This window comes from Giraffa tippelskirchi, chromosome 9, assembly GCF_054371585.1.
Source record: "Giraffa tippelskirchi isolate mGirTip1 chromosome 9, T2T-mGirTip1v1.2.pri, whole genome shotgun sequence".
NCBI classification, from domain to species: Eukaryota; Metazoa; Chordata; class Mammalia; order Artiodactyla; family Giraffidae; genus Giraffa; species Giraffa tippelskirchi.
Window position 1 is genome coordinate 147374251 of NC_137283.1, and position 26842 is coordinate 147401092.

A 26842-nucleotide genomic window follows, 5' to 3' on the forward strand; every position below is an offset into this window, starting at 1 on the left:
AGTATTCTTGGGCTTCCCTTCTGCTCAGCTGGTAAAGAATCCGCCTGCAATATGGGAGACCTAGGTTCACTCCCTGGATTCAGAAGATCCCCTGGAGAAGGGAAAGGCTACCCACTCCAGTGTTCTGGCCTGGAGAATTCCATGGACTATACAGTCCATGGGGTCGCAAAGAGTTCAATGCAACTGAGCAATTTTCACTCACTAAAGACTTATCAGTTAATCTTTAAAAGGTTAACTAACATATGTCATGATTGTAGCTCATGGGTGAAATTGGGCTAAGTTAGTTAACATATTTATACTATTTTATGGATTTGAAAAATATTTTACATGCTTTTTTCACCAAGTAGATTAGCTCAAACTTGTGCAAATGGCCAAAATTATATTAAATATAACTTCATCAAAGACTATTCCATTGATTAATACAAAATCATGATTATATATTTTTCTTTCAAGGACCTTTGAAGTTTTCATGTATTTCTCCATGAACTCAGCTAACTTTTAACTCAGTTGCTTCTGAAGTAGCATGTGCCCAAAGTCTGCATATTTTTACATTAGGATGTGTGGAAAACAACCTTTGGCAAATAATGTTTAAGTTTGTATAAGGACCTTCATTTCCACAGCAAATCATTTGAAGTCATCAAATTTTTAAAGTAACACTCTATGAAAATAGTTTTTAGAATAGTCAACTTGAAATCTAAAGACACTTTCCAATTTATGATTCATTCAGACTTCTATTTACTCTTCTTTTTCCATTTATCAACATTTTAGTCATGTCTAGTTTCATAAAGGCAAAGAACAAGAAAGCAGGAGAAAATCAAAGAGTTTCATGTGTGGTTTACAGAAATGATTTAAAAATTTCCTGAAGGGAAGTGAAAATTCTTCATGAGAAGCTCATCTATCATCCACACATTTCAATAATCCTGGCCCTTCAGTACCCTGGATACTTCCAGTCTGGCTGATGAACTTCATCTCTTCAGCTGTCTCATTACTATTTTACTAGTTTGTCACATTAGAATAATTTATAATGCATTGTATGAAGATTTTTTCTCTGTTGTGTAATGGTTTATAGTCTCCTCGAGTGTCAGGGCCTCATTAAAATTGTCATATCTTATGCATCTTAATTATCCACAGTTTATAGCACAGAACTGCACAGAGTAGGCTCTCAGTAAATGATATCGAATAGATTTGCATTATCTGGGTTATTAAGCTGATGTGAATATAGGCTTATATAAATGCTTATGATCATTTTCAAAAATGTATTGGCCTTCAAGTGAAAATATTGAAAAATACAATCTACAGAGCTTTAAAAAAGGATTTACACCACTAAGAGACTGTGATAACACCAGATGGCAGGTTGTCAACAATGGTATTTTACAACATTCACAGGAGACATGTATCATAGTCTAGTTGAGACAGCTTCATTCTCCAGATAGGATCTTAAATTATATATCATTAAAGCAACCAGAGAGCTCAGATCCATGCAACTGAAATGAGAACATTCCAATCTGATGACAGCATATACCTTTTACTGATGACTTTGGCTAGAAGAGCATCCCTTTATTTGATTTTTGGCCCTTTCCCTCACACAACTCTGTCAACTAAAAAAGATGCACAACTTGAGAGCTGTGAATCAAGTTTTATTTGGGGCAAAATGAGGACTGTAGCCCAGGAGATAGCACCTCGGATAGCTATGAGAGACTGCTCCAAAGAGACAGAACTCTTGGTTGTGTTAAGTCACTTCAGTGACGTCCAGCTCTGTGTGACCCTATGGACTGTAGCCTGCCAGGATCCTCTGTCCATGGGATTCTCCAGGCAAGAATACTGGAGTGGGTTCCCATTTCCTCCTCCAGGGGATCTTCCGACACAGAGATCGAACCCGCATCTCATGTCTCTACATTGGCAGGTGGGTTCTTTACCAGTAGTGCCACCTGGCAGTGCTCTTGGCAAGTGTCAATTTGTAGTTGACAACTCCAACATACAAGGAGATACAAGTGTGAATCACAGAATAAACAGTGAATGAAAGGGCAAGGATGGGAGACACACCCATCACTGTATCATAGCAACTCTGAAATTCTGCTGGGTAGACTTGTGAAGCCTCCACCAAACAGTGCAGAAGATCCTTGATCAAGTCTGATTTTGCACTTTGGGAAGACCTATTTGTTCATTTGAGCTGCAAGGTCCCTGAATCTCTTCTTGTCTACTATACTCTTTGGCTATATCTGAAGTAGCTGTTTGAAAGTATGTCCTTCTTGGAAACTGACCAGTGTTTGTATCCTGGTTCCTCAAAGTTCCTATAGATAATTTGTAAGTAGGTATAAGTTAATGAGACTAGAATAATTGTGGCCATAATAAAAATAGAAAAGGCAGTTAAAATAAGAGATAGCAATAGTTTCCATTCTTATCTTCCTAGGAGCCTGAGGATACTATAATGTACATTTAATTTCTTGTTCTTGCCTGCCCCAAATCTCCTCTATTGGTGTTTGTGTGTGTGCGCGCATGTGTGTGTTAGCATCAATAAAAGAGCTAAAGCTGAGTCATGCGCATCTCAAAGGACTGTCCATTATATTAGTATGTGTTACTTCACTTGGTATCTTTTCTGGTCTGGGTTTTTCTTCAGATCTATGAGCTGTTCAAATATCTCTCCAATGATTTTCTGCTTAAGTTAACCAGAGTTTGTTTCTTTTATACATAACCAAAGGACCATAACTCATACACTTAAAGCTCATTTGGGGTTCTACTCTCTGAATTAGTTGGATTCTGAATTTTAGAAGATACACTTTAGAAGTTTTTAAAAAACAATGACTTACATTCCAGAGTAAAGGTTCTTTAGCCTGGGGACTTTGGATGGGCTTTAGGTGACTCCTGAGCCTCTTGTAATTATATGTATTTTCCTTAGATGAAATCTACAGCTTTCATCAGATTATTAAAGATGCCTATATCTCATAAAATTCTTACAACTACTGCTCTAGAAATTTATTTGCAGTTTTCAACTAGCATAAGGGATAGTAGCATAATTAAATATTTTCTTTTAGTGCAAATTATTTTTTCTTTAAAGAATGGCTTTAAGCTCAACATTCATAAAACTAAGATCATGGCATCTGGTCCCATTACTTCATGGGAAATAGATGGGGAAACAGTGGAAACAGTGTCAGACTTTATTTTGGGGGGCTCCAAAATCACTGCAGATGGTGACTGAAGCCATGAAATTAAAAGACACTTACTCCTTGGAAGGAAAGTTATGACCAACCTAGATAGCATATTTAAAAGCAGAGACATTACTTTGCCAACAAAGGTCCATCTAGTCAAGGCTGTGATTTTTCCTGTAGTCATGTATGGATGTGAGAGTTGGATGGTGAAGAAAGCTGAGCACCGAAGAATTGATGCTTTTGAACTGTGGTGGTGGAGAAGACTCTTGAGAGTCCCTGGACTGCAAGAAGTTCTAACCAGTCCATCCTAAAGGAGATCAGTCCTGGGTGTTCATTGGAAGGACTGATGTTGAAGCTGAAATTCCAATACTTTGGCCACCTGATGCGAAGAGTTGACTCATTGGAAAATACCCTAATCCTGGGAAGGATTGGGGGCAGGAGGAGAAAGGGATGACAGAGGATGAGATGGCTGGATGGCATCACCGACTGGATGGACACGGGTTTGGGTAGCCTCCGGGAGTTGGTGATGGACAGGGAGGCCTGGCGTGCTGCGATTCACGGGGTCTCAAAGAGTCGGACACAACTGAGCGACTGAACTGAACTGAACTTATATCTAGTCAACTTGGAGACATTCATTTGGAAGCAAAGCTATTCAATATTAGAATGTATCTGCACTAGCTGTCATGAAAGTTTCTTCTCTGGAGGTTCTTAAATATAGTGTAAATTGTTTAGTTTAAATGTATCTTCCTTATAAATATTTAAGTTGGACATCTTGTGAATTTTTAACCTTTTCCAATCCTAAGTTTTTAAGATTATGTCTTTCAAAAAAAAGAAAAAGAGAATGACATCTAATACAAAATACTATATGACATCAGAGCTGTCATTAAAGAAGGAAGTAAGAGCAAAGAGATTTAACTGGAAGATGTTCAATTGAGAGGTAGCAGTGGAGATTCTTCCTGCAGTAGAATTATCACATGGGAGGGAAAAGAACCGGATCGTGTACAGATTCATTGGCAGGAGCTAATACACTCATCCAAATGTTGCACTTGAAAATGTCAACATGATTTTTTTTCAGCAAACAGATCTCTTTATTTTCATAAAAGCATTAATCAGGTTCAAAAACAATGGCAAGAACAATTTGAGAGAAAGAGTGCTGGTTCAAATATGCAGCTTGGTGGGCTTTGGTGTTATTGCAAATCTGGTGGGATAATTAATTAAAAGGTGTTTCATCTCCAGGCAGCTCTCAGTAGAACTCGGCATCTATCTCAATGTGCACAGCCGTCTTGTTTCACTAGTTAAAGACAGAACACGAAGAAAACTGCATGTGATTTACACTGCCAGGGGAATTTGGAAGATCAGTATACTTATTCAAATTGGAATTTAGCCCAGACTCTATTTTTGTCAAAGGAAAAAGAGAAAAGAATAAAAGTTTGAGCATTTTAATAAAGCACAAGAACATTGGTTGGTTGGGGATAAGGCACATGTTTTCAAGACTCTGAAATGTCTATTTAATTCTGCATAAAGCTTCAAATGTTGCCCTTGACACACCAGTATCTTTTTTTATTTAAATAAGCAGTTATTTATCTATTTGCTTTTTAAAATATCTATTTGATAGACACTGACTTACAGCCTTATCCTTCGTCTTCCCCACTAAGCAGACCTATAAAATCTGGAAATGATGGCAGAGACAACCAAAGGAGACTTCTGGAGTACTGTAAGAGAGTGAGCTGGTTTGGGATGCCAGGATTGCAGGAAGAACACAGAAGCAAGGCCATAGTTCTTCTCCCCACACAACAAAGAAGTCTTCCCTGGTGGCTCAGATGGTAAAGAATCTGCCTGCAATTCAGGAGACCCGGATTAGATCCCTTAGTCAGGAAGATTCCCTGGAGAAGGGAATGGCAACCCACTCAAATATTCTTGCCTGGAGAATTCCATGACCGAGGAACCTAGCAGGCTACAGTCCTTGGGGTCGCAAAGCATTGGACATGACTGAGTAACTAATGCACACACAACAACTCATTGTTTTCTGATCACCAAAGTAGCAAAAGAAGGCAATCAAATAGGTTGATGTTCTCCCAGTTAGAATGAGAATCTTTCTGACAATATCAGGTAAGCTGACATCACAGGCAAGGATGATCAAACGGTAGCCCCACCATAAATAAGCAGCTAGAGAAAGCATTCTGCTTCCTTGCCAGGTCTGCAACTCCCCCTTTTCACTGAGATACCGAGGCAGGTCAAGTGATCCATCAGGAGAAACCCAGCTACAGCTGGTACCTGGTCAAAGAAGCATCATTGTCCCCAGGGACCAAAGATTCTCTAAGGCATAAGCCCTAGGCTAGCTAAAATAATATTGACAAAGGAGGGATTACTCCACCCTATATTAACTAACTATCTACCTATTATAATCAAAACAATGTGATAAATGTAGCATGATAGGCAATAAATCAGTGGAACAGAATAATGAATCCAGAAACAGACCCACACAAGTATGCCTAACTAATTTTTGATCAAGATGCAAAACTCTTGCAGTGGAAGGAAGATAGCATTACAATAAATGTTGCCAGAGCAACTGTGTATCCATAGACAAGAAGGAGGAGGAGGAGGAGGAGAAAAAAGAAAAGAAGAGAAAAAGATAAAAGAATCTCAGCCTAAAACTCTTTCCTCAAACAAAATTTAACTCAAAATGGACCATAGATTTGAATTGGAAACATAAAACTTTTAGAAAAGCATAACATAAAATCCTTGGGATCTTTGGCAAAGAATTCTTAGATTTGTCACCAAAATCACAATCCATTAAAGGGAAAAATTGGTAAATTGGGCCTCATCAAAATTAAAAACTTGCTCTGCAAAGCATCATATGAAGAGAAGAAAAAGTCAAACCACACACTGGGAGAAAATATCTGCAAACCTCATACCTGACAAAGAACTAGTATTTATATGAATAACTCTCAAAACCCAACAGTAGGAATTAGAAAATGGGCAAATGACATGAGACATCACTGAAGAGAACAAAGAGATACCAAATAAACACAACAAAAATTGCTCGACCATTAACCATCAGGGAAACACAAAGTAAAGCCACAATAAGATACCACTGTATAGTTTATTAGAGTGCTTAAAATTAAAAATATTGATAACACCAAATGCCGGTGAAGATAAGAAAAAACTAGATCACACATACATTTATATGGTAGTAATATAAAAAGGTACAGCAACTTTGGCAAACAATGTGGCAGTTTCTCAAAAAAATTAAATCAGTCAAACCTTAGCCACAAGGCTGAATGAGAAAGCACCTAGAATAACTCCTAATCTGTAAAGACCTAAAACCAAGGAAGGCCGCGAGGAAGGAAACTTGATGTTGCAAATTGATGTGCTTCAATTCCCATGCTTATAATCCAGCAGTTGAACTCTTGAGCATTTATCCCAGGAAATGAAAACTTACATTTTACCCAAAAACTTTTACATGAGTGTTCATAGTAGTTTTATTCACAATAGCCAAAATTCAGAGTCAGCCCAAATGTACTTCAATAGGTAAATTATTAAGCAAATAAATGGTGCTAGTCATATACCATGGTTATACTACTTAGCAATTAAAAAATAAAAAAAAACAACACACAATGAAGCAGATAAATTTCTAGGGAATGACAATCACTGAAAAAAACCAACCCCCCAGTTACATACTATATGATTCCCTTTATATACCTTTGTAGAAATAACAACATTTTAGAAGTGGAGGACAAATTCATGGTTGCCAGAATTTGGAGAGAGGATCTTGGTTTCATTTTAAAAAGGAAATGTTGTTGTGTGGAAAGTACCCAGCATCTTGACTATGGTAATGGACACACATATCTACACAAGTGACAAAACTGCATAAAAATTAATACACACAGAGAGATGACTATAAGTGAAACTACAGAAATCTGAATAAGATCAGTGAATTGTATCAGGGCAAATACCCTAAATGGGACATTATATTACAGCAGAAGATTATGTCATTGAGAACTTTGTGTTTGGGGCTTTGTTTAGAGTTGTCCTGACTAGCTCTGATTTTCTTGCTTTATTCCTGTCTGTGAACAAGGTTGACAAGCACCAAGCTGATGCCAGTAGTGTTGGCTGATCTCACAAGCAGTGAGCAGCAGTGCAATGCTCAAACAGCATCTCCATACCTATGGTGATGATGATACAAGATGACTATGATAAAAAACCAGCTGAAATGGGGAGATTTTCTTACAGGCTCAAAATAAGCACTAAATGTTGCTTGGGTTTTCAACCTACGTACCTATGTTCCAAACCCCAACTGAAATGAATCCTTAGGTATCTGAAATCAGTATATTAATCCTAGCTTGCCAAGAGGAAGTTAAATTGATTCACTAGTGTTCCTTTCCAAGTGACTTTTCCCATCTGTTGTACTTTAATTTGGCTGAAATGTTGTGCATTGAAACACCAAGTGGCAACGAGTCAATTATGAGATAACTTGATGCCACATTTAAAGATCTGCTGAAATGTGAAGTGATTCCCAAGCCCCAGATACAAGGCTGAATAATAGGGCACCCAGAATAACTCCTAATATGTGATGACCTAAAACTAAGGAAGGCCAGGGGAAGGAAGTTAGATATTGCAAACTGATTTGCTTCAATTCCCAACAAAATTAAAGTTCATTATGTAAATTTTCTCATAACGAAGCAAAGGGGAAAAAAATTACATCTTTACAAATATCCACTGATTCAATGTCCTTCCTTCAGCTTTGTCATAGTCTTCACCTTTTTAGTTTTCAACCTTCCATCCGTCCTCCTCCTCACAATTGCTAAAGGACAAGCCATAAAGAAGGCTGAATGCCGAAGAGTTGATGCTTTTGAACTGCGGTGCTGAAGAAGACTCTTGAGTGCCCCTTGGACAGCAAGGAGATCAAACCAGTCAATCCTAAAGGAAATCAACTCTGAATATTCATTGGAAGGACTGATGCTAAAGCTGAAGCTCCAATACTTTAGCCACCTGGTGTGAAGAGCTAATTCAAAGGAAAAGAGCCTGATGCTAGAAAAAATTAAAGGCAGGAGAAGAAGGGGACGACAGTGGATAAGATGGTTGGATGGCATCACCAACTCAATGGACATGAATTTGAGCAAACTTCAGAAGACGGTGAAGGACAGGGAAGCCCGGCAAGCTGTAGTCCATGGGATCACGAAGAGTCCATGGGGTCGACTGAGTGACTGAACGACAACAATAAAGCATTTGATTATAATTTAAGGGAAAGAAGGCTTGTTCATGCTTTGAATACTTCATACATAGACCACACTCTTCCAAAGAATATTGTCACTGGGTAGATAGTCTGAGTCTAGGATTTTGCTTTTCCTTAATCCTCAAAATTTGTTATCACATTTCTAGGAGCTCCCTAACTTCTCCCTAACTTCTCTCAGTGTCCCCAAAAGGCAGGTAAGTGGGAACCATGGAGTCAGGGTTTCTACATTAAAGTCTCTTCTCCCCTCAAAAAATGAAAACAAAAAGGAATAAGACAGAAGTAAGGACAAAAGAATGGTGGCTATTTATACCTTATGTGAAAAAATATATATTTCATTTGTTATTTAAAATTACAGTGCTCCAAATGTATAGGAGAAATAGGTAAAGATGATAAAAATTTTTGATTATAGTACTCAAAATGAAAAAACCTGCTTTATCTAGGAGTCAAAAACTGGAGAAGCATCTCAATCAGTCAGTAGCAGGAAAGTGGAAATGGAGCCAGTACTAGCCCCAGGAATCAAGAGATGGCACCTATAAACATTCAGATTTATTCAAATTTATGCATTTGTTCAAATTATTTAGGAAAGAGCAGTCATATGTAGTATAGGAAAACCTATTTGAAAAGTTCAGTGCACCTTACAGATTTCTTCTAATTTTTACTGAGCTAATACATGCTCATTTTAAAATAAATTTGAATAATACAGATAATAACAACATATATAAGAGCTGCAGTGTGTAGTTTATCTACTGTCTGACAATTAGTCTATTTATTTAATTATAACAACCTCCCTGTGAAGTAGAATAATTAGCATCCTAGATATTCAGTTTTTAAAAAATGTAAGACTAAAAAGGAGGAGATTATATTACCCAGTTTTACAGTAACTTATGGAGCTGGGATGTGATCCTCTGCATTGTCTCAGGATCTTGAAACTAGTAATTAGTATGCTGTATGAGCCCAGACATAATCATTATTCATAGTGTCATTCCCAATCATTTTTGCCAAAAAGAGGTAATAACATTAGATATTCAGCAATTTGGCTTTTTTTCACTTAGTAATCATAGAAAACCTTGCATATCATTATATATAAGCATCTTTAATATCCTTAATGTATAACAATTTTAATGGAACATTTTTGCTACTTACATTTCAGTTTGTTTAGATTTTAATTTATTTACTATGTTCCTTAATACACAATAATTTCATCATATTTTGTAGTTAAATTTGTCACTTTTTTCCTTTATTGCAGCTGAATTTCCTATCTTGCTTAAATAAGTTTCATCCATCATTAGTTTATTACAAACAGTAGCCAAAATTCTTCTATCATAGTTACAATATGTAATTTATGATAGATCTATCTAAAAGTTTATATTATTAAGGTATATGTGATAGACTTCATTAATGCCCACCATTATCTGGTTCTCCTCTCTTGCTTAGGCATCCCGAAGATGATACTTTCCAGCTTCCAGGCAGGTGAGAAGTGCTTTATGACTAATTGTGACAAATGGATGTGAGTCGATATGTCACTTCCATGCTGGAATAGAAGACAGTCACCCTGTGATTTCACCTCCTTTGCTTCCCTATTGGTAGCAAGTGTAGAAGCCACTTGAAATATCACGGTCAAAAGACCCAAGCAGCTTGGGTCTTTGAGTTGTGTGTAGAGGACGATAGTTCCAGAGATTCACCTGACCTGCAGAGCATTTTTGCAGGAGCAAGAAATAAACACTTTGTGTTAATCCACTGAGACTTTATGGGTGTTTTACTACTGTTACTGACATAAGCTCAATGTATCATAACTAATAGAATATGATGCAATATGACTTCAAAATGAACAGATGATACATAGAATTTTCCTCCAAATAAATAATTAAACCCAAATCAATATATCACAAAAGTAATGTTGAATGAAAGAATGAAGATATAATAGAATTAATATTAAGTGATTTCATTAATATAAAGTTGGAAAACAAAATAAAACTGTAGTATTAGAATAGTGGTTACCTTTAGGAAGGGGAGTTTCTCCGGGGACAAAAGAAGAAATTGCAAGATGATAGTACTAATTTCTTTGGACACAAGTGATAGTCACACGAGTATTAGCCTATGTTCAACATGGTTTTAAAACTGAATTTATATGGTGTCATTATTAAATATTCTACAAAATGATTTTTTTTACTCAGGTGTATGCTCTATGTATGCCAATACACATAAATTTAGTTAGACTTGAAATTGAAGTGTTAGTTGCTTGGTCATTGTCCAACTCTTTGCGACCCCATGGACTGTAGCCCTCCAGGCTCTTCTATCCACGGAATTATCCAGGCAAGAATACTAGAGTGGGCTGCCATTTCCTCCTCCAGTGGATCTTCCCGATCCAGGGATTGAACACGTGTCTCCTGCACTGCAGGGAGATTCTTTACCGTTAAGCCACATTCATTCAAAATTTTGTTCTCCAAAAATTTTAAATATTTTGTGGTTGTTTTTTGTTTGGTTTTTGCAGATTTAGGTATTACAAACCAAGTAAAATACAGTTTCCAAGTTTTTCTCTTCACTATAGTCTTTCATACTATGGGAAAAAAATGGCACAACTGTAAGACAAAATTATTCTCTTTTTCTTAAAAACAGAAGCACAAACATGCTTGTATTTCTCTGTCACTATTGCTCCTGATATAGTCTCGGCCACTCGTATGAATTATCATTTCAATCAAGGGGACTGATTTCCTTTTCTTAAAGAAACTTGGAGGTTTGTGCATGCTCAGTCGTATCTGACTCTTTGCAACCCTGTGGACTGTAGCCCTCCAGGCTCCTCCGTCCATAGGCTTTCCCAGGCAAGAATACTGGAGTGGGTTGCCATTTCCTCATCCAGGGGAATCTTCCTCACCCAGGGATCGAATCCCCATCTCCTGCATTGGCAGGTGGATCCTTTACCACTGAGCCACCTGGGAAGGCCGAAGAAACCATTTACATAAATGAAGGTTATAAATGAAGGTTATCTGTCATACATCAACATTTTAGCAGACTAACAAAACTCATGAATACATACAGCTCAACTTTTCCTGACAGACTTTAACGGTTTTTCTAAACTGGCTGCATTGTCTGGAATTCTGCTTATTTCTTCTGGGCTGACTTTTTTCTTGTAGTAATAAATACATCCTTTAATAATTAGAGTGAGAGACCACAATGGCAAATATTCTTAGTGCATTTGTAGCCACTGGTAGAGTTTGACTGCAAAGGGCGCTCTGGGGAGACGGTTAAATTCACACAGCATTTTAAAGATCATTGACTTCTGGCTTCCGTATTTGCTCATAGGTGGCTTGGCTCAAGTACTGGTTGCGTTCTTCTTCCCCTTGTGCAGCTTAGACAAGTCACAGCACTTGACAGTGAGCACACTCATTGTCTCCTTTCATTGGAGGGAGAATACCACCCTAGGTCCCAATTTTACACCCTGACTCTGCCTCTGGTTCATTCCTGTTGTCTATGGGATATATTTGGTTTCCATCATCCTGCAGAAGTCAAAATGCCTGTTTCTGTTCCTTCAAGTTGATACATCCACAGTTTTAGCTCTACTTTCTACTGTGTGTTTCTGTTCCTTTTTTTTTTTTTTCAAAAAGAATTTAATATTTGAGTGGGCCACATCCTTTTTATTGAAAAAAAACTTTATCATTTTGTAATTATTTTTTTCTGAGGGAATGGTAGCGATGTGTGGGGGTGCAATGGAATTCAACTTAATGCAGCTAAAAAGTAAATGTTAAATACCATCTTGACTAGAAAATACCCAGAAGCTTATGACTAAGGACTTCCAACTGTGCCAGAAACAAATTCACACTAAGCAAAGAGGTATTTCATTTTGTGAAGCTAAAATTCCCACATCATTCTAGGACCCTATAGCAGAGTTAGATGGAAACTTGCTTCCTGCCATGTTGTTTTCCCCTTTCAGACTTTTGAAGGGTTTGATTACCTGAGATAAACATTTAACAACGGTAGCTTACTTAAAGATTGAGCTTTTTTAATAGACAAAGAACAGCTAGTCAGTATAATGTTCTACAATTAATTTTGCAGGTTATTTGAAAATGCTCATAAATAAGACATTTCACCCCTCTATATTTTTCATGTAGTTGAAGTTTTAGAGCACAAATAAAAAACAGTCTTTTTTTACCCTTCCTGAATACTAAAATAATTTGGGAAAGAGAATGACAGTTGCTTATTAGAGAGAGGACTGAATTGAAAATTATAGATTGATCTATTATCCACAATCAAGTTATCTAAAATATCTAATCCCCACTGAACTTGCAAACCTCAAATCTCAGCTACTCCATGCAAAGGCAGAGTATATCCTGATAATCAGAGCACTGGCTGCAGAAACTGTGGGCTTCAAGAAGACAGGACACACACTGACCTTGACACACTTATCTCTGATGAGACAACTTAGCCTTGGCTGAGATATCCACTCTCCACACCTTCTCTAAAACTCACCAATCAGTTCAGTCCATCTTCTCCAAGGGAAGAGAGTATGGGGGCGAGGGGATGGGACAAAGAGGAAAGGGGTGGAAGGAACAAAATTTAGGTTTCTTCACATGCAGACCTTGAGACAGAATTTGAGTACAAATAATTAATGCTTCCTGGAAAATGACTCAGGAGACACCAGCAGTGGAGTGAGAAAGTGAGACCTAGAAGGGAAGGAAGCCAGTGTAGCCCATAAATGGGCTAGTTATTCCTGTGGAAGTGGGACTCCATCCCTCTGCAGACCCTGAGGTAGTGAGTAGAGCATGTCTTCAAGTTGTCCCACCCACTGGGAGAAGCAGCTGAGATGGTTCCACCAACTCTTTCCATCTTTGGAGGAGAGCTGCTCCTGGAGGCGACTGGGTTGGAAGATGCATGTTCCTTGGTTCACTCAGGGGCAACTGTCAGAAAGGTTAGTTACTTGCCACACAGACCTGGACCTCTCCAGAGGGTTGTGTGAACGTCCTCACGACATGGAAGCAGGTTTCCCCCAGAGCAAGTGATCCAAGGAGAAGAACAGGGTAAGCAGGAAGCCACAATGTCTTTTTATGACCTTATCTTGGAATTATCATAACATCACTTTTTTATTTTATTTACTAGAAATAAGTCAGTAAGTCCAGCCCATACCCAAGGGTAAGGGAATTAGGCTCCATTTCTCAAAGAGAGAAGTATAAAAGAATTTATGTGTGCGTGCATGCTAAGTTGCTTCAGTCGTGGTTGATTCTTTGCAACCCAATAGACCATAGCCTGCCTGGCTTCTCTGTCCATGGAGTTGTCTGTAAGAACACTAGAGTGGGTTTCTGTGCCCTCTTCCAGGAAATCTTTCCAACCAAGGGATTAAACCCATGTTTCAAGTAGCTTTTGCATTGCAAGCATATTCTTTACTGCTGAGCCAGTAGGGAGTCCAGAAGAATTTATAGGTATATTTTAAAACTGCTAGAGGTGACAAGCATCCCTGTGTTGTAAAGGGAGGTGCTTGACCTCACCTGCAACTTTTATAAAAGATTACGATAGAAGTGCCCAAAGAACATACCTGGAGTTAGTTGTTATGTTCCCTGAGTCCTTCCAACATGGGGAAGGGGATGGATGCCCCCATATTCTAAGCCCAAATGAGCAGGGTTTTATGGGGACTCTTAGGAGCGTTTGATGAGTACGTCCTGGAACGTGAGATCTAAATTCTGAGTTACGTTTGAAAAGACTAAAGTCAGAGGTGATGTGATAAGCCTCAGGAGGGGAAGAAGGGGCCGGATCTCATTTCAAGCTAGCTTCCCCTCTCTTAAGCAGGGCGAGTCCTCCTCTCTCATTCCAGGGACGGAGCTGGGAGTCACAGCTGACTGCCGATGACAGGCGACAGGATTTGTCCATTTCTAGGGAGCTCAGGTCAGGGTCTCCGGAGGAAGGACCTCCAAAGACTCACAAACAAACATCCCCCAAGAGAGCTTCAAACATCTAGCGTTGACCAGAGGTGACAACTGTTCCGGCTTCTAACACTTCACCCCAACCTTATTCATCCATCTATTCCCCTGGACCCAATCTCAGTGGACTTTATTATTTTTTTAATATTTATTTTATTTTTAAAAACTTTTTATTTTGTATTGGGGTATAGCCAATTAATAATGCTGTGATAGTTTCAGGTGAACAGCGAAAGGACTCAGCCATACATATATGTATCCATTCTTCCCTAAACTCAGTAGGCTTCAAATAACAACAGCTAGCAAGTGAGCGGGCTCCAAGGTTCTCAGCTGTCCCTCTGGCTCTTCCAGGCCTGGCTGAGGCCCAAGCTGGGAGAAAGAGGATGCTTTAAATTAAGTGTTCACATTTGTATCATACAGTGGATCACGTCATGATTAGACTGGACAAGGCTCTTGAATGCCAAACCAGGGAATGTTTGTGAGTGTCCAAGACCTCACCAAAGCCCCCTCCCTCATCCCAGAATGGGAAGAGAACTTTTTCCTTCCACTTTTACCTAAAAGTCTCCATGTTTAACTACCAACTCCATTGCATTAAATAAACCAGATGTATTTGGAATTCTCTGGGAGAGAATGATTTCCTCAGAATTATGAAGCAGATCATTCTAAAGTCAGACCTAAGACACACTGCTCTGCCCCAACCCTAAAGAGAAACTCTATGCTGTTAATTCTATTTTGAATATGAAGAATCTGAAAACAAAAAAAGAAATAGCCTTGGTTGTTTAGGAAAATTGATCAGCTGCAGCCTGGAGATGTAGTTCCTGAGGGCCACCCTTGTCCTGCCTGAGACCCATTTTCTTTCTTAAGCACTTGGCTCTTCTCTAGTGATGCACTTGCCCCACCCTTCACTGCCTGAATTTTAACTCCTACACAATCCCACTGAATTTTGATTCTGTCCGTAATTTTTCAGTCAGTTCCCCTATTGCTTGCACTCACTTGAGAAGCCAAGCCCACTTCCGCATATTTGAGAAATTAGAAACTTTTCAGAACAGGTCTGAGAAAGATACTGCTCCTGGTCTCAAGAAGGTCACTGTCTAGTTTGAGAGGGAGACTGGACTTGCCTGGACTCTCCAAATGTGTATTCTTGCCCCTGCGTTTCTTTGATGGGTTTGCGTCCTGCTCCCTAAACACCCCCTTGGTTCTCTACTTCCACCAACCCAAGCACCCCAGGTTCCATGTGCTATGTGCTCAGCAAGGGCTTCTGTCAGACTGACTCCCTGAAACACAGGCAGCACCACCCTCATCTTTTTCTAATCAGCTGTGAGATTTCAATTTCTTCTTCTCTCTCCCACTCCTTCCTGTCCTGTTGTCCTTACCCTCCAAGGAGAAAGGGAGGATTTTACAAGACAAATACTGACAATATACACTTTCAGGGCTTTCCTCGTCAGTGTTAACCACCAGACCCATCCCCTTAAGCCTGTCTTTGGAGCTTTCCACACCTAGTTCTGGGTCTGCCTTTATTGTTTGATCTACTATCAGTATAATTCATTAACCACAACATTTTAGCCCATTTGTCATAAAGGAGTATACACCTGTATTTGCCCTTCTCAGACTTCATTCATTCACTCACTCACTCACTCATTCATCAAACATTGCTGAGTTCCCATTTTGTATAACATCATGTCCTACAAGCTGGGAAGGTAAAGACTAAGGCAGTGGTCTTAAGCCTTGGTGATCTTTGTAGTCATCTGAGAATCTTAAAAAAATAATACAGATACCTTGGCTCTACTTCCCAGAGGTTCTAATTAAATCATTTCAGGGCATGAGTGTCAGTGATTTTTAAAAACTCCCTGGGTGATTCTGAAGTGCAGTCACGATTGAGAACCATGAGAAGACAGGAGCATAAGTAACTTGGACCAAGATTAAATGGCAAGAATTGCCTAAAAGATTCAGAGAGTACTCTGGGGGCCCACGTCCTGCTCTGGCACAACCCTGCTGGTCCCATCATCTCTGATCAGCCCAGCCACACTTTAGCCACAGCTCCAGTGAGAAACGTGTCACATTGATCACAAGCTGAGCAGAGGGAAGATGACAATATCATTAACCTTTACTCAGCGGAACAATAACGATGCCACCTTCCTTCAGGGAAAGCATACAGGGTATGGGAAATTGTGTGCTGTTACAATGGCTCAGCGGTAAAGAATCTGCCTGCAATGCAGGAGACTCAGGCTCGATCCTGGGTCAGGAAGATCCCCTGAAGGAAGGAAACGACAACCCACTCCAGTATTCTTGCTGAGAGAATCCCATGGACAGAGAAGCCTGGAAGGATACAGGTGTTGCAAAGAGTCCAACGGGACTTAGGGACTGAACAACAACAGCCCACACAAGTGAGTGGTCATAAAACTTTAAAAGAGATGATTAAGAGGCTAGATGGAACTCTTCTGATATTCTTATACCTGGGTGAGGACAACAGCTTACAATTCTAGGGAGACCTTTGTGATTGACAGAAGGGACAAATAGTTTGCCCAGATTGGAGTAAGGGAAAAAGAAAGCCGCTTTAGGACGTCCCTGTGGTCTGAAGGTCTTTCTGCTTCTATGATACGATGAGGAGTTAAAGGCAAGAGAAAGCTGCAACTCTGTCCCTTCAGGTTCCCCTGGACACTAAGAAATCCTGCCTGGCCCCTTCTAGGCTCTATCAGAGGGAGGCCCGGCCTCTCCGTTCTCCAGTGTTCCAGCTTAAGGCAAGAGCTGAAGCCAAGTGTGGAAACTGCTGAGAATGACCCCTTCCTCCCACGGAAACTGTCTACGGACTAATGCTCCAGTGGATGTTTGTGCTGTGGGGTGAAGGTTCATCGCTTCTCTTTCTCCGCAGTCGACGCGCTTCTGGTGGAGCACAGTGAGAAAACGCGGTCTACTGAAGAAAGCCTGGAGCCAGAGGATGTCCACCGAGAGGCCTGGCGTGCTGCAGTCCATAGGGTGGCAGAGTCGGACACGACTGAGCGACGGAACTGAACTGAAGAGGGGATGTCAACGAGAGTGTCATTTTCCTGTCTGTCCAGCAGGGGGCGCCTACGACAAGCGCGCGGGCGGGAGACCGCCGCGCGGGACGGTTATGCAACCGGAGAGCGCACGCTCCGGCCGGGTGACCCGCCGGCCTGGCGATGCTGACGCGGGTCTGACTCCGGGAGAGAGGCGCATCTGGGGACCCAGCCGCCCATTTCCCCAGAGGGAAGGACGGGCTCTCGGGAGTCATTCTCCTTCCCATGAAACCCTGGAAACGGCTCAGTAGTTCTTCTGGTTGACTTGCGGCTGCCTACAGCTGTCAGCTGCCTGTGAACCGGCGACACGAGTTCAGTGTTCCTGTTTGTTTTCCAAAAAGGACTGTCCTAATTTTTTTTTTTTTTTTTAAGACCAAATGATAATAGGACCCTTCGGTGAGCAGCTTCTCTGTGCCCTGATCTCAAGCGAGCAGGGCGCCTGATGTGCGCTGTGCCGCAGTGGTTTTTGCTCAGCGTTTTCTATCCATTCATCCAGCAGCCAGGGGTCCTACCAGCGCCTTGCTTCAGACCTTGCTGATGCGTTAAATACAGCTTGATTTTTTTTTTCTTTTAGTTTGTTTGTTTTAATATTTTTTATTGTAGTAAAAGTCACATAATATAAAACATACTGTTACAGCTTATTTTTTAATGGGAAGGAGAGAGGAAATTCATCCCTTCTCAAATTTACTGGGCTTATCAGGCAGTTTAAAGAAGGAATAGGAAATTGAATATCGGTTGATTTTCCTCTGAAATTGCTTGCATCTTGTTGCTATTTTACCATTTAAGGTGAGCATGCACACGTGTGTGTGTATGCACATGTATTTTGTTTTTAATTTCCCTCAAATGTGTCATGATCTTTTGATACTGTATTCTACAAAAAGATACTGGTTAAAAGGGAGAGAAAAAGTATTATGTAGTTCTTTCTAGTAAAGAACTAGAGCTGCCTTTTTAATCTCTTTCTTTTCTTAATTATTTCCATATAGGAAAACCATGAAATTATTTTTTAAAGAAAAATAAGAAAGAGATCAAGCTTATTTCATTGAAAACATCTTAACTGTAGAAAGTTTGGAAAATATAGGTCTAGAAATAAAAGGATAAAATTCACCCACATTCCCTTAACCTAGAGATAAATGCTGTCATTTAATTTAGTATATGAATTAATGGTCTTTTCCCTCCTAATGTTGTGTATGCTACTATAAAAAGCATTACGATATTATACATACTGGTTAAAAATCTATTATTTTCCTCAATTTGTTGTGATCGTTTTTAATACCTGCATAGTATTCTTTATCATATATCATATAAATGTAGTGTAATATATTCAGTTAATCCCATAGGGATGGAAATTAAAGATATTTCCATTCTTTACAATGGTATGTATAACTGGGATAATAATCTTTATGTAAATTTGTATTTCCTTAGGAAAAATCTTGGAAGATAAATTGAAGATCAGTGGATATTTTAAGACACTCAGTTTGTGTATTTGCAAATGCCCTCCAGAAACATGATGCCAGTTTGTACATTCACCAACAATTATGAACCAACACAGGTATAGTTCCTTTTTTATGCTCTGCCAGTTATACAGGTTACTACTAGTATTTTGTTGTTTTTTCTAATTGGCATTCCTCTGCCACTTTCTTTTGAATTTCTCAGATTTCCTTTAAGGACCTTTCCAACAGACTTAGAGTCTGGTGGAAGCAACAAAGGAGTGTATAGAAGCTGAAGAATCAAGGAACATGCAGTGGGAGACACTGGCATTTAAGACACGTGAGACTTGATGACATTGCATAGACAGATGCTTTGATACAGACTAAGGATCCTTTAGCGGGAAAGATTCACAGCCAGGAAAATTAGAGAGGGACTGTGCCTGGGGATCCAGGCTGGGATAATTCTTAAATTTGATTACTCAATTTTAATAACTAAAATCCCACCATGGTCAGAAAGACTAAACACAAGAATTCTGTGTAATTTTGCATCACGTAATTTTGCGTAATTCTGTGTAATTTTGCGTAATTCTGTGTAATTTTGCATCACAATCAGACAAGAGTGTAGCCGTGGGGAACACGCTGACCTTTGAGAAGTCTTTCTGATTTTATGACTGGTTTGTACATCCTGGTGTGCACGTGTCATCTCATGGTGTGCGTCTGTGCGTAGCTGGGCATGCATGTCTTCACGGATCTCATCTCTGTTTATCTTAACTGAATGTGAAAGAGACAGAAACCCATGCTAGGAAAGAAAGGGACAATGAGGAAATAATCCTACTTTGGGGAAGCAAGTTCATTGACTGAACCACCAACTTGCACTGAAAAGCAATTTATCCAAAACAGCTTGTCAAATGCTCAGTTGGCCAAACTGGGGAGAATATTTTAAAAGTTTTAGTTTTATCATCAGCTGTGCTTTCCTTTGCCCTGTCTCAGAGTTTTACCCAGGCTGGTTTGTTAGAGAGGCAGGGTCAAGTTCAGAGGCAGGGTCAAGGAGAGGCAGAGGTAGTGGCAGGAACTATATCAACACTTAAACAAAACCCTCATGAATCAGGAGGTCATTCATGAAGTTAATTTTAGTAAATTGGTTCTCAACAAATTGGCCCAGAGCCATACTTCAGCACCTTCTTCTGGAAATGACTCCTTTCTCTTTTCCAGTCCTTTCTCATCCAAAGTTGTACTTCACCTAGACACTGAGATTGTACCATTCCTAAGTATACTGCCAACACTCACCACTTGCTATGGGACTTAAAGATTCACCTGTAAGCTGGCTAAGCATTTATGTGGAATCATAGAGGATCTTTAATAATATTTAATAATACATTCAAAGTCCACAAAATGATGGTGATTTGGAAATAACTTCTCTTACCTATTCCAACCTGCCCTCTAGCTCCATCCACGGTCAAAGGGCCTTACTGAGCCCCATTTTTTTCACAGAGAACATCCCCAATCTTCACCCTGCATACCCTTTTCTAGAAGCCTTTATACCCTTTCAAAAATAAATAAGTAAATAACAATCACGGCTTCCTCTACTTACCTCTGCCCCTGGGTGAGTTACTGGGTATTTGGTCTACTGTTAGAGGCCTTTGAAAGTTGGGAGACTGGCAAAGAGGGCGGATCCCTTGAAGTGATCTGGTCTGTAGAGCAGAGACAAAGGGATAAGCAGATATTTTGCACTGAGATGAGCTCCCTGCCAGTTTTCTCATGAGTTTTCCTAAAAGTGTATCTTCTTTGCAGCCTGATTACATTTATAAATCTCTTTCTACCATCATAGCCATGATAGATGCTAGACCCTAGGGAGGATTCAAGGTGACAGGGATGGTAAGAAGGGTGAGAGCAAGATAAAAGCTGTCCCCAGCACACGCTGGGTCACAGCAAATATTGGTTATGCTTATATTTTTGCAGTAAAACATTATGGTCTGTGTATGGGAAATGTAAAGCTTGTTATAGTTACAGTGTTCAGAGAGATAAAAATTATTTTTATATATTTATATAAAATTTTATGTAATATGTTATATATTGTAAAACTTTAATACAAAGTGGTATGTGCTAAAGTGTAAGTGCTAGAATGGCCATGGACTTGACTGGGACACCAGGGATCTTGGCAGAACATAAGGAGCAAAATTGTGAGTTGGGTGCCAAAATGATTAAGGAAGATGGAAGAATGAACTGAAAAACAGTGTCAAGGGTGCAACAATATATAGCCTGAAGTGTAAAAGAGGAAATATAATTGAGTAATAAGTGCAAGACATTTTCATCTGTCACATTGGAAATCTAGCAGGTGCCTATTTAAAGTCAACCCTTTAGCATTCTAGAGCTGGAGATGATTTATCTGCAGGTTCAAACCAGATTTGCTCTGGACCAAGCATGAAAATATAGTAAATATGTAGCCTTTCAAAGAATCTTATCACTATATCTATAGATACTGGTATTGGTAGATATTTGTGAATTGAGGCAGATCATAACATAATAAATAGATAGTAAACTATGTGTATTCTTTCTTTTTCCTTTTTTGATCATCATTCTGCCTGACAGAACGACCAATTTCACACTTTACAAAAGGCAGTGTCACCTCTGATCTATGAAGCATTTTATTTGAAACACAAGTTACTATGACAATTCTGTCTACTGCTTGGTTGGGTAAAGGCTTTTTCATATCTCACTCGCTGCAGAACAATCCAATTTTCCTGTAATATCCATCTGATCTTTATATCTATCTCTTGCAATGCAGGGGCTATGAGAATTAGATCAGAAATAATCCATATAGAATGGAGATGAGATTCATGTCACTTAGTTCAGTTCCATTCAATTCAGTCACTCAGTCGTGTCTGACTCTTTGTGACTCCATAGAATGCAGCGGGCCAGGCCTTCCTGTCTGTCACCAACTCCCAGAGCTAACTCAAACTCATGTCCATCGAGTTGGCGATGCCATCCAATCATCTCATCCTCTGTCATCCCCTTCTCCTCCTGCCTTCAGTCTTTCCCAGCATCAGGGTCTTTTCCAATGAGTCAGTTCTTTGCATCAGGTGGCCAAAATACTGGAGTTTCAGCTTCAGCATCAGACCTTCCAATGAGTATTTAGGGCTGATTTCCTTTAGGATTGAATGGCTTGATCTCCTTGCAGTCCAAGAGACTCTCAAGAGTCTTCTCCAACACCACAGTTCAAAACCATCAATTCTTTGGTGCTCAGCTTTCTTTATAGTCCAGCTCTCACATCCATACATGACTACTGGAAAAACCACAGCCTTGAATAGATGGACCTTTGTTGGCAAAGTAGTGTCTCTGCTTTTTAATATGCTATCTAGATTGGTCATAGCTTTTCTTCCAAGGAGCAAGCATCTTTTAATTTCATGGCTGCAGTTACCATCTGCAGTGATTTTGGAGCCCAAGAAAATAAAGTCTCTCACTGTTTCCATTGTTTCCCCATCTATTTGCCATGAAGTGATGGGACCAGATGCCATGATCTTCGTTTTTTTGAATGTTGAGTTTTAAGCCAGCTTTTTCACTCTCCTCTTTCACTTTCATCAAGAGGCTCTTTAGTTCTTCTTCACTTTCTACCATAAGGGTGGTGTCATCTGCATATCTGAAGTTATTGATATTTCTCTCGACAATCTTGATTCCAGCTTGTGCTTCACCCAGCCCGGCATTTTGCATGATGTGCTCTGCATATAAGTTAAATAAGTAGGCTGACAATATACAGCCTTGATGTACTCCTTTCCTGATTTGGAATCAGTCTTTTGTTCCATGTCCAGTCCTAAGTGTTGCTTCTTGACCTGCATACAGCTTTCTCAGGAGGCAGGTAAGGTGGTCTGGTATTCCCATCTCTTGAAGAATTTTCCACAGTTTGTTGTGATCTACACAGTCAAAGGCTTTGGCATAATCAATAAAGCAGAAGTGTCACTGACAACTACAGAAAGAGAGAGAAGCTAATAGCAATGTTAGGGACAGGAGGGACTCAGATCTTTGGAAGTCCAGCACTTATTTTTCCCTGAACCATTCATTGCAAGGCTAACTCTGAGTTCCTGGATGGCAGTCACCTTCAGCCTGAGCAGCAGGACTCCCGATCATCTCTGATATAGACCATGTGGTTAGTTTCTCTCTGGAATCAACAAAACAGCTGGATTAGTTATACTGTGTCATTTCAGAACACCCACCTCAACCCTCACCCTGTTAATTTGTTGACACTAGGAATTCTTTATTATTATTTAAATTTTATTCAATTTATTTAAACTGAAAAAAAAAATTCACCCATTTATCTCACTTCTCACCCCCCACTTTTGGCAACCACCAATTTGGGCTTCCCAGGTGGCGCTAGTGGTAAAGAACCTGCCTGCCAATTCAGGAGACATAAGAGAAGCGGGTTTCGATCCCTGAATCAGGAAGATCCCCTAGAGTGGGAAATGGCAACCCACTCCAGTATTCTTGCCTGGAGAATCCCCATGGACAGAGGAAGCTGGCGGGCTACAGTCCATAGCATTGCAGAGTTGGATGCTACTGCAGCAACTTAGCACGCAGCATGCAATCTGTTCTTTGTATCTATGATCTTCTGGTTTCTTTTTTTTTTTGTCTATTCTTTTAGATTCTACATATAGGAGAGATCATACAGTTGTCTTTGTCTGACATTTCACTTAGCCTAATATAATACACTGTGGATACACCCATGTTGCTACAAATAGCAAGATTTATTTTTTAATGAGGACTTCATTAGCTGAATAACAGTCCATTTTGTGTGTGTATATACATATATATATATATATATATATGTATATATACACATGTCTTCTTTACCTACTCTATTTATTGATGAACACTCAGGTAGCTTCCCATATTTTGGCTATTGTAAATAATGCTGTGTGAACAGGTAGGTACATACATCTTTTGAGTTAGTGTTTTCATTTTCTTCAGATAAATGCTCCAAAGTGGAATTCCTGAATCTTACTGTAATTCTATTTTTAATTTTTTGAGGATCCTCCCTAATATTTTCCATAGTGGCTGTGATACTGAGCAGGGCCCTGTGGGGCTCCTGAGCACAAAGCCTTTGCATCCCCCATTTCTTTGATTATAGGAAATAGCCTTCTTTCAGCCTCCATGACTTCCCCTGAGTTTCAATGGGCAGATTCAAGGAGTTGTTAATTAGGGAAGGGAGGGAAACAAACAGTCAAGAGAAACAGCAGTGCAGCCTTGAGACAAGGCTGTGGTTCCCCATCAACAGATACATACAACAATCTCTTTGAGCTGTTTTGCAGATACTGAAACTTCCTACAGGTGAGAGAAAGCAAAAGTCACTCAGTCGTGTCCGACTCTTTGCGACCCCATGACTCTACAGTCCATGGAGTTCTCCAGGCCAGAATACTGGAGTGGGTAACATTTCTCTTCTCCAGGGAATCTTCCCAACCCAGGGATCGAACCCAGGTCTCCTGAGCCACAGGTGAGAGAAGTTAATGATTAAGGATGGTATGGTTCCCACAAGCTTATAGACCCCAGACCAGTTGGAACCTGAAGCTGATGATGCTGACTTACCTCACCACCAACCCATGAGAAAAATGTTCATGAGCTTTTCACACCCTCTTTGAATGATTACTAGAAAACTGCTCACTATCCTTACCAAGTTGGGACACATACTTTTCCAAAACAGGAGCCTACTGTGTTCCCCTTTGCCTGGCAAAGCAATAAAGCTGTTCTCTTCTACTTTACCCAAAACTCTGTCTCTGAGATTCAATTTGGCACTAGTATACAGAGGAGCTGAGCTTTTGTCATCAGCTACACCAATATGCATTCCCACCAAGAGAGCACAAAGGTTTCCTCTTCTCTACACCCTCTCCAACACTTGTCATTTCTTGTCTTTTTGATAGTAGCCATTTTAACAGGTGTGAGATGATATAGTCCATTGAGGTTTTGAGTTGAATGTCTCTGATGATTAGTGATGATAAGCATCTTTTTATGCACCCATTGGCCATCTGTACGTCTCCTTTGGAAAAATGTCTATTCAGAACTTCTGCCCATTTTTAAAATCAGATTGTGTGGGGTTTTTTGCTATTGAACTGTGTGAGGTATTTATATATATATATATATATATATATATATATATATATATATATATAGGATATTAGTCCTCATCAGATAAATTATTTGCAATAATTTCCTCCCATTCATTAGTTGCCTTTTCTATTTGTTGATGATCTTGTTTACTGTGCAGAAGCTTTTTAGTTCAATGTAGTTCCATTAGTTTATTTTTGCTTTTGTTGCTTTTGCTTTTAGTGTCAGATTTGAAAAGTCATCACCAAGACCTGTGTCTAGGAGCTCACCACCTGTATTATTCTAGGAGTTTTATGGTTTTGGTCTTATGTTCAAGTCTTTGATCCATTTTGAGTTAATTTTTCTGTATGGTATAAAATACTGGTTCAGTTTTATTCCATTGTATGTGGCTGTCCATCCTTCCCAACACCATTCATTGTAGAGACTGTCATATCCCCATTGTATATTCTTGACTCCTTTGTCATAAATTAATTGACCATATATGCATGGATTTATTTCTGGTCTCTCTATTCTGTTCTACTGATCTATGTGTCTATTTTTATGCCAATACCATATTGTTTATAATTACTATAGCTTTGAAATATAGTTTGAAATCAAGGAGTGTGATACCTCTAGTTTTGTTCATCTTTTTCAAGATTGCCTTAACTATTTGGGGTCTTTTATGGTTCCATAAAAATTTTAGTATTGTTTGTTCTAAGTCTATGAAAAACATCATTGGAATATTGATAGAAATTTCACTGAATCTGTAGATTACCTTGGCTAAGTGTGGACATCAGGAATACTGAACTGTAATTTTCCCTTTTTTTGTGATATCTTCATATGGTTGGTATCAGGGTAATTCTGGCTTCTTAAAATGAGTTTGGAAATGCTTCTTCTTTTTCTATTTTTTGGAAGAGTTTGAGAAGAATTATTACTAATTCTTTTCTTTTATTTCTTTATCTATTTTTTTACTTTACAATATTGTATTGATTTTGCCATACATTGATATGAATCTGCCATGGGTGTACATGTGTTCCCCTTCCAGAACCCCCCTCCCACCTCCCTCCCCATCCCATCCCTCTGGGTCATCCCAGCACACGAGCCCCGAGCATCCTGTATCATGCATCGAACTTGGACTGGCGATTCGTTTCACATATGATAATTTACATGCTTCAGTGCCATTCTCCCATATCATCCCACCCTCGCCCTCTCCCATAGAGTCCAAAGTACTGTTCTATAAATCTATGTCTCTTTTGCTGTCTTGCATACAGGGTTATCTTTACCGATTTACTAAATTCCATATATATGTGTTAATATACTATATTGGTGTTTTTCTTTCTGACTTACTTCACTCTGTATAATAGGCTCCAGTTTCATCACCTCACTAGAACTGATTCAAATGTATTCTTTTTAATGGCTGAGTAATATTCCATTGTCTATATGTACCACAGCTTCCTTATCCATTGCTTGGTAGAATTCACCAGTGAAGCCATTCATTCATGGACTTTTGTTTGTTGGGAGGTTTTTAATTACTGATTCAATCTAGTTTACTAATCATTATTCTGTTTAGATTTTCTATTTCATTATTTGTCAGTCTTGGAAGTTTGTAGATTTATAGGAAATTTTCCTGACATTTCTTAGAAATGTCCATTTCTTCTAGATTGTCTAGTTTGTCAGCACATAATTGTTCATAGCAGTTTCTTGTGATCCTTTATATGTCTATGGTATTAGTTGTAATATCTCCTCTTTCATTTTTGATTTATCAGGAGTTATTTTTTAAATAAATATATTTATTCCAGTTAGAAATAAAGCTTAAAATGGTTTATTGGGAATGGTGGGAATGGTGACATGTTGCTTTCAACTCACACTTAGAACTCAAGTTAAGTAATAGAACTTTGTCTCTGAGCATATTTCCATGCAGGTAAAACAAGTTATGGGAAGGGGGAGGAGAAGTCATAGATATCAAACCCATTTAGGCACTCAGCACTTGAACCAGGGCCTTTCTCATCTATGGCCAAACACCTTA

At 39.3% G+C, this 26842-nt stretch overlaps 1 protein-coding gene and 2 long non-coding RNA genes across 5 annotated transcripts in view; 2 read left to right on the forward strand and 1 right to left on the reverse strand.

The window, feature by feature from the left end:
* The window catches only part of ADGB (androglobin), a 176823-nt gene extending 166704 nt beyond the window's left edge, over positions 1-10119 (forward strand). For both annotated transcript variants that reach the window (XM_081529900.1, XM_081529904.1), the window contains one exon: positions 9817-10119. In XM_081529900.1, coding sequence (XP_081386026.1) covers positions 9817-9831 — 15 coding nt within the window. In that variant the 3' untranslated portion in view covers positions 9832-10119. The remainder of the gene's footprint in view (positions 1-9816) is intronic.
* Positions 1-26842, reverse strand: part of LOC145521378 (uncharacterized) — a 49384-nt gene that overhangs the window by 21858 nt on the left and 684 nt on the right. Inside the window, exons 2-6 of one of the 2 annotated variants that reach the window (XR_014065354.1) lie at positions 25592-25717; positions 22839-22900; positions 20339-20438; positions 19386-19546; positions 9789-10064 (exon numbers count right to left, since the gene is read on the reverse strand). This is a non-coding gene — a long non-coding RNA (uncharacterized LOC145521378). Of the gene's footprint in view, positions 1-9788; positions 10065-19385; positions 19547-20338; positions 20439-22838; positions 22901-25591; positions 25718-26842 lie in introns of those variants that run through there. The other variant, XR_014065353.1, reaches the window with a different exon arrangement.
* Positions 17419-20318, forward strand: LOC145521377 (uncharacterized). The gene is made up of 3 exons (XR_014065352.1): positions 17419-18106; positions 18743-18869; positions 18974-20318. It is a non-coding gene; the product is annotated as an uncharacterized LOC145521377 (long non-coding RNA).